General features: G+C 51.2%; 1 protein-coding gene across 1 annotated transcript in view; it reads left to right on the top strand.

Annotated features, from left to right (window-relative positions):
- Positions 1-7,145, top strand: part of Lrrc74a (leucine rich repeat containing 74A) — a 29,764-nt gene extending 22,619 nt beyond the window's left edge. The window contains exons 11-14 of the mRNA XM_075947542.1: positions 3,638-3,784; positions 5,877-5,984; positions 6,807-6,889; positions 7,066-7,145. Of these exons, the coding sequence (XP_075803657.1) occupies positions 3,638-3,784; positions 5,877-5,984; positions 6,807-6,889; positions 7,066-7,078 (351 nt within the window). The 3' untranslated portion in view covers positions 7,079-7,145. The remainder of the gene's footprint in view (positions 1-3,637; positions 3,785-5,876; positions 5,985-6,806; positions 6,890-7,065) is intronic.
- The last annotated feature ends 5,458 nt before the right edge of the window (positions 7,146-12,603 follow it).

Below are 12,603 nucleotides of genomic sequence, written 5' to 3'. Positions count from 1 at the left end.
TAACAAACCATCGCAGGATGGCAGCGGGTACTGACAAACCATCGCAGGGATGGCAGCGGGTACTGACAAACCACCGCAGGAGGCCAGCGGGTACTAACAAACCATGGCAGGGAGGGCAGCGGGTACTGACAAACCACCGCAGGGTGGCAGCGGGTACTGACAAACCACCGCAGGATGGCAGCGAGTACTAATATCCTACAATTTTGACCACCGGTGCTTTTGACCCCAAAGCAGTTTTAGGGTGCTAGCTCCTCAAATGCTACCCTAGAAGGTTGGTAGAGCACTGTGCTCATTGCCAGGGCAGCTGCACCAAAATACCACAAATCAGGTGGCTTAAGTAGAAAAAAAGAAGCATTGCCTCTCAGTTCTGGAGTCCAGAAATGCAAGAAGTCGGTGTGGAGTGGCTAGGTTCCTTCTCCAGACCTGAGAAGGAATCTGCCCTGACTTCTCTCCCAGCGTCTGCTGCTGCTGCAGTCACCGACACCCCTTGGCTTGCAGACTTACCACCCCAGTCCTTGCCTTCAGCTTCTCGTGGCTTTTTCCTTAAGTGCACATCCATCTCTAAGCAAAATCTCCCCCCCCCCCTTTTTTTAAGGATTCCATTATTTAATTAGGGCCCACCCTACTGACTTCATTTGATTCTCTCTTGCAAAGACCCTATTTCCAAATGAGATCGCATCTACAGGGTTAAGGCTTCAAACCCACTTGGTGTAGTGGTATGTGCCTTTAACCCCAGGACTTTGGAGGCAGAGGCTGGTGGATCTCTATGAGTTTAAGGCCAGCCTGGTCTACAGAGTGAGTGCCAGGACAGCCAGGGTTACACAGTGAGACCCTGTCTCCAAAACCAAAACAAAACAGAAAAGACTTCAAGAGCCCTGGGAGGGTATGTTCAAGTTTTATTTCTGTTGCTGTGGTATACTACCCTGATCAAAAACAAACTAACAAACAAACAAACAAAAAACCCAATGAGGAAAGAGAAGCTTATTTCAGATTACAGTCCATCATAGCAGACAAGTTCACAGCCGCAGGAGCTTGCAGCAGGTCACAACCAGTCAGGAGCAGAGAGAAATGACTGCATGCATGCTTGCAGGCTTGCAGGCTTAGTGCTTGGCTAACCCTCTCTACTCTTACACAGCCCAAGTCCCCAATCCAGGGAATGGTCTGGGTCTTCCCACATCAGTTAATGGGATCAAGACCATCCGACACAGACACATCTACAAGCCAACCTGAGCTAGCAGGTCTCCTGCAGGTCCCCTTCCCCAGTGATTCTCAGGTTGTAGCTAACTGATATTTAAAACTAACCATCATGATGCCTGGCGGTGGTGATGCATGCCTTTAATCCCAGCACTCGGGAAGCAGAGACAGGTGATCTCTATGAGTTCGAGGTCAGCCTAGTCTACAAAGCGAGTTCCAGGACAGGCTCCAAAGCTACACGGAGAAACCCTGTCTCGAAAATCCAAACAACCAACCATCATGAAGGTAGGGGTGCAAACTCAGTTCATAGCGCATACTTTCCCTCGTTTCCCACGAGGAATCTGAAGCAGAGTCATTAGGTGATTTGCCCAGGACCCACAGCAAATGAGAAACACCTAGGAGTCAGCCAGGGCCCCACCGCCTTCTCTAGTCCTGTGAAGGTTAGTGCTATACAAGAGTCCCTTTCTTCCCCTATTCTTCCCAACAGTGTTTTGTAAGATTCCCCAAATGCTTGCCACTGTCTGAGCCATGATAGTTGGAATATCCAAAGCTGAACATTTCTCCACCTGAAGCCGCTGATGCTCTTCTTTCTCTTTGCTCCGCCACCCACCCCTCCCTGCTCCTCCTGCTCCTCAGTCCTTCTCCTCAGAGGCCCCACCTCTCCGCACTCACACTGTAGCCTCCACTGCGCCAGGATGCAAAACCCCTCAGCCCCAACCCACTCAGCCATATTCAGGTTTCGTAGCCACTGGCTCACCTTGAGGGAGTACACTTGAGGGAACCTGCACTGCTTAGGGCTTAGATAGCACAGGGATCTGTGAGCCATGACTTAACTGCCAGTAAACGAGCCTGCCAGAGCCAAGAGACTGTTATCCCGTTAGTCTTTTTCTGGAACTCTGATGAAATGATTGAAGCCAAGATGCTATAAAGGATTGCTATTTACTTCACATCCCTGGAGGCCGAATTACCCAGTAGCATGGCTCCAGCTCTGGTGATGGCCCTCTTGATCACCTTACCTCACAGCAGATGGCATCATCGTGGTCTTGCATAGGGGACGGAAAGGACACTACATGGAGAGACAGTTTCATTTCTTTCTTGAACTAGCGGGTCCCCTGAGCATGACATCTATTCCTGGGAGGGCGGTGTCCCCAGTGACCCAGTCTCCTCCCACTAGGCTCCACCTCTGAAAGATTCCATCACTACTCACACTGCCACCCTGGGGACCAGGGGTCCTACCCGCTTGTCAATGATGACACCAAGACTCTAAATGTACTGGAATTCCTGCTCTATAGATGCTCCTAGGACTAGAGTATCTGCAAAGCCTTCAGCCCTTAAGTGTGAGTTTGAAAAGGCAAACAGGGGCTGGCGAGATGGCTTAGAGGTTAAGAGCACTGACTACTCTTTCAGAGGACCCGGGTTCAATTCCCAGCACCCATATGACAGCTCATCTCTGTCTGTGACTCCAATTCCAGGTGATCCAACCCCCTCACACAGACATACATGGAGGCGAAACACCAATTCATATAAAATAAAAATAAATTATAAAAAAAAGAACAGGCGAAAGATACTCAGAACCACACTTGGAGAAAGATGAGGGTCGTCTAGCTGATGGAGAGCAGGCCAGGTCGCTCTTCCAAAGCATACAATTTCCATGTCCTGGAAGCCAACTCTGACTTCTTCCAAAAGAGGAGTTTGTAGCTCGCTGTGAGCCACAGCAGGATGGTTGGCACCAGGGATCCTGGGTACCTGCTCTGACGAACAACACAGGTCAGGATATCTGTGCATAGACCAGTCTCTGACCTCTGTTCATCAAATGTAGCCACTTAAAGAACCACCTCAGAGAAGAACTGAGTGACAAACATATGACAAACAAGCCACCCGGACACAAAGAAAGTGTCTAATCAATATCTCCTAGATGTGGGCAGATTAACACATACCTATAATCCCAGTGCTCAGAAGGATCACCACGAGTTCAAAGCCAGCCTGTGCTCTGTAGTAAGTTCAAGGCTAGTCCAGGCTGCAGAGTATGACTATAAATTGTTAAATCTGGGAAATTTACAAATCAAATCACAAGCTCCATAACACCAGAGCAGCCCTGAGGATGTAGCTAAATTTGGTAGACTACTTGCCTAGCATACTCAAAGTCTGGGATTCCTTGCCTAGCACCCCATAATGGCACACCCCATAATCCCCCATAATCACGTGACTGTAATCCCAGCATTTGGGAGATAGAGACAGGCCAGCTTGGGTGACATCCAAGGCTATATCAGATTACAGAATGAGTGAGACTCTGCCTCAAAGAGGAACCCAGTACCAGTTCAGAAAAACAAACCGGAAAGGACCAGCACCCCTAAACTTGGCTTGGGGGGGAAGGGTACTCTGGGCAGCAGACACATGGTACGATGACAGCATCCGCACCACGGCCCCTCTCTCCCTGCTGCAGAACGTTATGGTAACAGAGCAATTTGTAAAAGTCCTGGATGGGGTCTGTGCCGTTCACCCCCAGCTGGATGTGTTATACAAGGGATTTCAGGGTCTCTCCAGCAAGAAAACCGCCTCTCTGTGGACCAACCCCATGAAACTGATCCAGGTGAGCCCCTTAGAGCCTTGGGTCCCAAATCACCCACCCAGCACTGGCTCTGTCTGAGTGCCCATAGGTCCTTTCTAATAAGGCTCCTTGCGATGGAGGTGCCCTAGGTTATTGGGTCACTGGATACTGTGCCTCACCCCAAAAGAAGAGAAGAGCTGAGATATGGTGGAGGGGGGAGGTGGAGAGGGGATGGAGGCACAAGACATAGTCTACTACCTGGGACCTGCCTTTTACTAATGTGTCACCAAAGGCAAGTCATTGAAGTCTTAAGTGCCTCAGTCTTTCCACCTGTAGAATGGGAAGAGATGAAAAGGGTGCTTGTGAAGGACGAATTACTTAGCCGTTACGAGGTGATCAGAGTTACGCCCGGACATAGTAAGCGCCCAGAGCTTGCAGCTTCTTTCTGAGACTGGATGCCCCCCTCAGGCGGCTTCTGGCCTCTGGTTGATACACTCCGCTCCTCACTTTTCAAAACCAAATCTAAAAAGGTCTTACATGAAAATTTTGTGCAAAGTTCAAGAAGGCAGAAGGTATCGGGTTTGTTTAGGAAGAAGTGACTCCAATGGAACCAGGGGGAGGTTTTCAAGGACAGCCGGATGCAGAGCGAGGGTCCCACCCCTTGTTTTAAAAGAATATAGAAATGGGCCGGGCAGTGGTGGCGCACACCTTTAATCCCAGTGCTCAGGAGGCAGAGGCGGGTGAATCCCTGAGTAGTTCTGAGACAGCCAGTGCTCTACAGAGAAACCCTAGTAGCTGAAGACTCTGAGCCAGATGCCACTGGATCTCCAGTGGTGTGCAGACTTACAATCACAGTACACAGAATACCTGCCTGGGCTGCAGACAGAGTGGGTTCAAGGCCAGCCTGGGCAACTTAACAAGACCGTGTCTCAAAATTCTAAGTAAAAAGAAGGCTAGCTAAGTATATAGGTCAGGGCTAGTGCCTTTGTTTAACGTATGTGAAGTTCCAGGTTCAACCACAGCACCATAAAGAAAAAAGAGAGAGTAGGAAAAAAAATCTTCAGGTACAGACCAAACAAGACATCTGTGTACACTATAGTTGGAAAGAGGCGACCGTGTGTTTAGAAAGATGGGATGGATTCAGTAATGACCAAAAAAATGTCACAGAAGAAATATTACAAAGCTCCATCAGAATTTGAAGTCAAGACATCCCAGGATGAGGCAAAGAGAAAAGAAGGACTTCCCGGCAGAAGTGGGGCTGGGGAAGGTCCTGGATGAATGGGAAGAATTGGGATGATACAGAGCCTGGAAGATGGTTCTAGCAAGAGGGTTTCTGCCAGCAGAGCAGGGAGGGTTTGCACACTGACAGTGCAGGCAACCTTCAGGGGCATTGGAGACAGAACCAAGTCAGTCCAATTGAGGAAGCCTGGGTCGCCAGATTCCAAAAGAAGCTGGAAAGCCCAAACTGGGACAGAAGTGGTTGGAATCCTCAGACTGCAGCCCTTGAGTTGGGGTTGGATTCCATTCGGCATAGGGAGCCATGAGAACTGTGGAGCCCTGGAAGTGGTATGAACCCGCCAGAACTCCGGGGGAGCGGCATGAGAGATGCTACCTTTAAGGTGCCTGGCAAGGCTGTTCCCCTTGTGTACGCTGTAGGGAAAGTGCGAGAAGCCTAGGTGTGCCCAGAGCCTGCCCAACCAATCACGCAGCAGCTGAGGGAAACCCCACCCACCAACCACAAAGTACCCTCTGTGCCAGTGTTAATAGAGGCCATTTCAAAGCCAAATTCCGGACTTAGATCCGGTCACCGTCTGTGCCTCTGTGATACTAGGGGCCGCCTAGGTGTCCCTCTGTGAAGTCAGGGAGTAGATGGGACGAGTGGGGCCTCTTTTAGGTTGGGGTGAGGCTGCCAGGAACTAGACAAACACAGGCGCTATCATGTTTCTGTCTGCACTTGGTGCTTGCTCTAAAGCCGTGTTTAAACTACAGATGCCTCAAGTTGGAGCTACCTTCCCCCACTCCCCAAGCATTTCTGGGTCCAAGCGTGTGGCCCACCCTTTGGGGGCTGAGGGGAGAGGTGTGGTAGCCGTAATAAAGGCAAGCGCTTGCTCCTGGCACCTCCTGCTCCTCTCAGAACTACACAGAACAACAGAAGATCTCGACTGTGGAGTTCTTCAAGAGCTTGAATCCAGCGGGATCAATGATAATGCCTGTGGGGGACTTTCGGAAAGCCATGATACAGGTGTGCTGATTCCCGGAGACTCTGGGTAGTGGGGGTGGAGGAGAGGAGCGGAGTGGCAAGCATATGCTCGCATTTCACACTGCCCTGTAAGCTTGGTTGAGGGCACTGCTGTCATTCACCTGGACTTAGAGGGAAATGTAACATCTCCTTCAACCCGCCACCCAAATCTGTCCCGTGGCCTGATGCCACTCCTCACCCCAGAGGCATATGTCCATCTCGGGGGGGGGGCCCCCGACCCCCCGTCGTGCTGTGTTTGGCTCCTAGGAAGATGAAAAGTGGGAGTGGGGGACCATTTCCCTGTAGCTCCCACACTCTGCTTTCCACCTTCCCAGCTTACCTGAGCCCCTACGGTCGCTCTTAGCAATATAGTGATTGGAATGGAGGTCCCCTGAAATGTATGCACGAAGGGATCAATTGTGACAGCATCCTGGGGAGGCCTTGGGAGAAGGGTCTAGGGACCCGGGCAGGGATGAGTGCTTAGGACCCAGACCCATGGAGCAAGAGGGTTGGCCAGGATTAGGTATCCGAGAGCAAGAATGACCTTCACATGTTGGAGACTACAGCTTCTGTCCCCCTCAGCAAGCCACTCATTGCTCCCGGATCCTGGGCCTTGTCTCTTTCCAGAAGCAGGGGGGTCATTCTGGAGGCAAGGCCATGCCATGGAAAGCAACTGCCTCCAGTACCTCCCTGTGGTAGGTGCAGCCACCTCTGAGTCCTCAAATGCCACCACTAGTCCCAAGAGTGAGACATTATGGGGGGAGGGGGTGTCACTGGGTGTGAAGGAACAGAGGGATCCATAACGCATTACCCCCACCTTCCCAGCAAAACAAGGTCCCCATCAACCGGTACCAGGTCAGGGAGCTCCTAAAGAAACTGGGTGAGAAGAAAGGAATGGTGGACTTCAGGTGAGCATGGCCTCCCCCCACCCGGCTTGCCAAAGGGCCCTAGTGGGAGGGGCATCAGCCCAGGGATCCAGCCATCTGTGTTCTGTGAGATAGCAGACACGGCTCACAGTGGACCAGAGGCCCCGCCCCAGATCCCACGACCGGGCCCCAAAGTCCTCCTTCCTTCCCTTTCTCAGCTGCCTTATGTAGCAAGACTCGAACAAGACACTGGGACCTGTGCCTGAGGAACGCCAGCCCACGTGACAAAGGGACAATGTACAGGCCTCCAAGGTGAGGACAGGAGAGACTGGGGAGGGGAGTATGCCGAAGACCAAGGGAGGCATCACTGGGGCAGTGCTTCAGCTAGGTCCGGCAAGATGCATAGACGCATGCCACGTTTCTGTTACAGAGGTCCAGGACATCTTGCGGGAATAAATTCGCCACTTCCACGACATGGGTTCTGGGGAGCAAATTCGGGTTGTCGGGCTTCCGGCAAGGGCCATTAACTGCTGAGTCATCTCTCTGGCCATTTGTTGTGCGCACACATGCATGTGTGTGCGTGCATACGGGGGCCAGAGGCTTGGCATCTTCATTGACTGTGCTCCCCTTTAATTTTTTTTTTTGTTTTTTGTTTTTTGTTTTTTTTTTTGTTTTTCGAGACAGGGTTTCTCTGTGGCTTTGGAGCCTGTCCTGAAACTAGCTCTGTAGACCAGGCTGGTCTCGAACTCACAGAGATCCGCCTGCCTCTGCCTCCCAAGTGCTGGGATTAAAGGCGTGCGCCACCATCGCCCGGCTCCCCTTTAATTTTTTTTATTTTATTTTATTTTTGGTTTTTCGAGACAGGGTTTCTCTGTGGCTTTTGGAGCCTGTCCTGGAACTAGCTCTGTAGACCAGGCTGGTCTCGAACTCACAGAGATCCGCCTGCCTCTGCCTCCCGAGTGCTGGGATTAAAGGCGTGCGCCACCACCGCCTGGCTCCCCTTTAATTTTTGAAACAGTGTCTCTCACTGAACAAGGAGCTCTCCGATTGTCTAGATGAACCGGCCAGTGAGCTTCCTAGCCCAGCTCTAGCATTAGGACGCCATCACACAGGCTTTCGTGTGGGCACTAGGAATCTGAACTCAGGTCCTCATGCTCGCGTGCCGGGAAGATCATCCCCCCCAGCCTATCGTTCCCCCTGTTCCCTTTCCTTCAAATCAGCTTCTTAAAGTCTGGAAATCACAACAGCCGGTCAGGTCTAGGGAGATGCCCCAATAGAGAAGTCCTGGCAAGTTGTGGAGGCTGTGAGGAGACTCAACCAAAGGGCGGATGGATGGATGCCATGACTAGAGCTAAATGCCACAAATAGAATCGCTCTCTGTGCTGCTGATGTTGGTCGTGTGTGTGTGTGTGTGTGTGTGTGTGTGTGTGTTTGTGTGTGTGTGCGCGCGCACACACGTGCGCGCGCTGATGTTGGTTCTGGGCATCTCTGTGTGTGTGTGTGTATGCTGATGTTGGTTCTGGGCATCTCTGTGTGTGTGTGTGTGTGTGTGTGTGTGTGTGTGTGTGTATGCTGATGTTGGTCCTGGGCTGGGCATCTCTCTGTGCTGTTGATGTTGGTCCTGGACATCTCTCTGTGCTGCTGATGTTGGTCCCATTTGTTTCTGTTCTTTGTATAAAATTGAAAAGGGAGCAATGATTACTATGCATTTGATTTTCTTTCAGGCTGATTTCTAGGAATGATGGAGATTCTAGACAGCTAAAATCTACCCCTATGACCAGTTCCAGCCCTCTAGGTCACCCCTTGCCCCTGACACTCCACTCTAAGTAAGTGAGAGACAGGAGATCAAACCCAAACCTTCCCCCAGTATCCCAAGAGGCCTCCTCCCAAAACCGGATTGTTCTTTGCAACTCCCAAAGGTGGCGTCATTCCCATTTGTAGCCACTAGGTGTCAGGTTAACCTCAAAAGTCCTCATTAGAGCCAGTCCCTTTACTTGGAGTCTTCCAGAAACTTCTTTCAACATCTTGAACGTCTGCCCCTGGAACCCACCCTGATCAGCCCCAGGGACCCAGGAGTCCATACCCGCGCCGACCCCTCCAAGGCTCCGTGTCCTCACAGTCGATCGGGGTTACTAAGAACTACCGTGCACATCTGTAATCAGGAAGAAAAGTTAGCCCCCTATCTAGCCAGTCGGCTAAGTAACAGGAAACACCGCTCAGCAGAAGCACCAGCAAGCCCAGCCCGACAAGAAAACTGGCGGGATCACGGAGGTGGGGAGGGGCTGCGGCAACTCTTTCTCTACTGGTAAACCGTAGGCTTAAGCGGGAGGACCCTGCAGGAATAGCAGAGGCCATCAAGGAGAGAGATAAACCTAGAGACTGCTGCACCCTAGCACAGGGCAGTCTGGGTTTATCCCTCGTTCTATACTCCAACTGGGCTTTGAGAACAAGCTCTGTGTCCTCCCGGGACTGTAGAATGAGCACCGTTCAATTCATTTCCCAGTTAGGAGGAGTTCAGCATCCTGTCCACGATCTCCCAGGTAGCAAAGAACAACGCTGAGATTTCAGGACCCTGCAATGTGTCTTAACCCTGACCCTTCCCTGTCCCTCTGAAACGGCCTCGCACCTTTTCACCACCAGGGGGCAGTTTAAGGCGGATCGCTCTGAAGACATCAAAGTGGGAAATACATTGTGAGGGCTGGAACGGCTTGTGAGAGGAATCCCATTCTCTCCAGTAAAGTCCTGCCGATCCCCACCCCCGGCCTCCACTCCCACGGGGCTCTGCTATCCCACTGGGGGAACTAAAGTGGCAGGACACTGGGTGGATACCTCTGTGTGTTAGCGCCATAATGCGGTCAACCCATGTAAATCCTGGCATTTTACAATTCTGTCTGAAATCTACCTAGCTTTACCTTCGTGACCTTAAGCAGTGGGTTCCATGTTTCTGGCTTCAGTTTTCTCATCTGTAAATGGGGGTGACAATAGCACCCTTTCTTCTATAGAGTCCTGTGAAGAGTAAATGGAATAACGTATATAAAAGCCTTTCTTGTTTACCCGTCTCAACCTCGTCACAGCGGTATTCCACTCCTGAGAGAGGGGAGGGGGAACTACAGGACCCAAAGGGCACCACAGGTGGGGCGCACTCAATACACCCCAGTACTGAATCTTAAAAACGCTCTGGAGGAGTTTCAACCTCGAGCCTTGGTTAAGACTGGCAAACAGCCCAGGGTCTTAAGAATGACAGGGAAACAGGAGGCGGGAATTCCAGTGCTAGCTCACACGGTGGGACAGCCGGGCATCACAAGGCAAGCTCACCGACCAACAGAGCAAGATGCCAGCCTCACCCTCGGTCCTGGGGAAGGCACCGACTCCAGATTCAAAAGCTTCCATCCTAGGGGCTGGAGAGATGGCTCAGTGGTTAAGAGCATTGCCTGCTCTTCCAAAGGTCCTGAGTTCAATTCCCAGCAACCACATGGTGGCTCACAACCATCTGTAAAGAGGTCTGGCGCCCTCTTCTGGCCTTCAGGCATACACACAGACAGAATATTGTATACATAATAAATAAATATTTAAAAAAAAAAAGACTTCTTTGGCAAATGGGTTTAAAAAAAAAAAAAGCTTCCATCCTAGAAGCAAGCACCATAACCCACTTGTTTCTCAGAGCAGGCGTGGTCCTGATGCTGGTTAGGAATGGGTGAGAGCGTGTACACATGCCACCGCCTCCAATGTCAGCCTTGGTGACGGCTAAAGTGTCCTCAGGAAACCAAGCCTGCCTGCCCTGCCAAGTGGGGGCTCGGGATTTGTTTGGTTTTAAACAAAAGAAAACAATGGCTGGCAAAGCTAGCCTGTGTCCTAAGACCCTGGCTTCTGACCAGCAGCCTTGAACCAAAATGAAGGGAAGGCTCTCAGGAAGCCGGCATCGCATTCCAGGGGGAGAGGAAGGCTGGGCAGCTGTGGAAGCTGGCTCCCAGCCCAGCATGCCCCACAGGGAATAGTGGCTTGATCCTCAGAGGGAACTCACCCACCCTCCCCACTCTCCCCCTCCCGATGTCCCCACCTCTGGTCTCACACTGCAGCCCAGACTGGCCTCAAGCTTTCTGCAGTCCTCTTATCTTAGCTTCCTGAGGGCTAGTCTCTTAGACTGGAGCCATCAGGCCTGGCAGGGAGATTTTTTTTTTTAAACTTTGTCTTACCATGGCTTTTGAGAGTGCTGGAGGATGGTAGGATAACTGGCTGGCTGCTCTGAGTTCAAGAGGCCTGGTACACAACATTCCTACTTGTACGAATGTGTGCAGATACAGTTTTGAAAGAAAGAAAGAAAGAAAGAAAGAAAGAAAGAAAGAAAGAAAGAAAGAATTTGCCATATTGAAGTCAGACTAGGGCTAGAGGAGAAACCCCTTGTCCCCAGCTTAAAAACAATAGGCTGGTCTTTTCTGTAGTTCTTAGGCAAGAGTGCCAAAACCCTTGGAATTTCCTGAGAAGAAATGCCTTTGTCTCAGATGGCTTTGGGATGGGAGCTGATGTCAAAAAGACCAAGACTACAGCTGGGCCTTCCAATCCAGACTCAGAGGTCCCGCTCCCAGGAGGGTGGCTGGCTTGGAGGTAGAGTTTAATCCTGTGGCCTCCTCCTGTCAATCATGCCCACCTCATGAAACTACAGAAAACCCTGGCTCCTGAGTGCCTGATGTGAACAGCATTGTGGAGGAGGTGGTGTGTCCAGACTCCACAAAGAGGGGTTCCCAAGCGTCAGCCCTCGGATCCTGCTCTAAGTTCCCCTTCATTTGGCTGTCCTGGAGTGCTGTCCTTTATGAGTCTGGTTTATTTTTAGTGTGTGTGTGTGTGTGTGTGTGTGTGTGTGTGTGTGTGCCTACGCACGCGTGTGCATGTTTCAGAACATGTGCGTGTCACAGTGTGCGTGTAGAGATCAGAGGACAGCCTCAAGTGTGGGTCGTCACCTTCCACGGTGTTGGGTATAGATTCTGTTTGCTGGTTTGGCTGAATACTTCTGGATATCAGCTCCCTGTGGGGTACGAGTCCAGACACAGACCACCCTATCTGGCTTTTGCATGGGCTTCCGGGATCCAGATTCAGGTTTCCAGGCTTGAGTAGCATGCACATTTACCAAACAAGCCACCCGCCCCAGCCTACAGCCTTTATGATGAAATTATAATCGTTGGTGCAGAAATTATAATCGTTGGTGCGGCACCTGCAGCGAGGGGGAAACAGGACCCTCAGGCTTTTACATGGCCAGTCAGAAATGCAGATATCCTAGTGACCTCATTTGCAGCTGCTGTCTTAAGTAGCTGTCCTGCAGAGGATGGAGCCCTTAAACCCATAGAGTCTTGGTGCAGGAGGGTCGAGCGTGAGTAGGGTCGATGAGAATTGCTGCAGATCCATCGGAGTTAGCCCAAGTCAAACGAGAAATACGAGTGTACGCAAAAGCATGCTCATGTCTGAATCGGTTGTGTATTCCATACTTAAACAGGCACCTGTCAGAGTCAGAAGCCCAGCCCGCAAGAACTGGCCTCATCCCTGAGAGTCCCGCTGAGACGCCACCTCTCCGTGTTGTGTTCTACTTTGCCCAGCAGGCGGCGCTCTGACCTTACAAGTCCTCCATTTGGGCTAAGATTTACCCAGTTCTCTGAAACCTGGTAATGGGGGAAAAAGGGGGAAAGAACACAGAACCCCGCTGGCTCAAGAAAATCAGATTCCTATTGGCTATAAAGAAAAAAATAGAGTGAGAGGGGGCAGGGGAA

The sequence above is a fragment of the Microtus pennsylvanicus genome, chromosome 14 (assembly GCF_037038515.1).
Source record: "Microtus pennsylvanicus isolate mMicPen1 chromosome 14, mMicPen1.hap1, whole genome shotgun sequence".
In the NCBI taxonomy this organism is placed as follows: domain Eukaryota; kingdom Metazoa; phylum Chordata; class Mammalia; order Rodentia; family Cricetidae; genus Microtus; species Microtus pennsylvanicus.
Note: the sequence above shows the minus strand (reverse complement) of the source record. Positions and strands in the feature narration are given on the sequence as shown.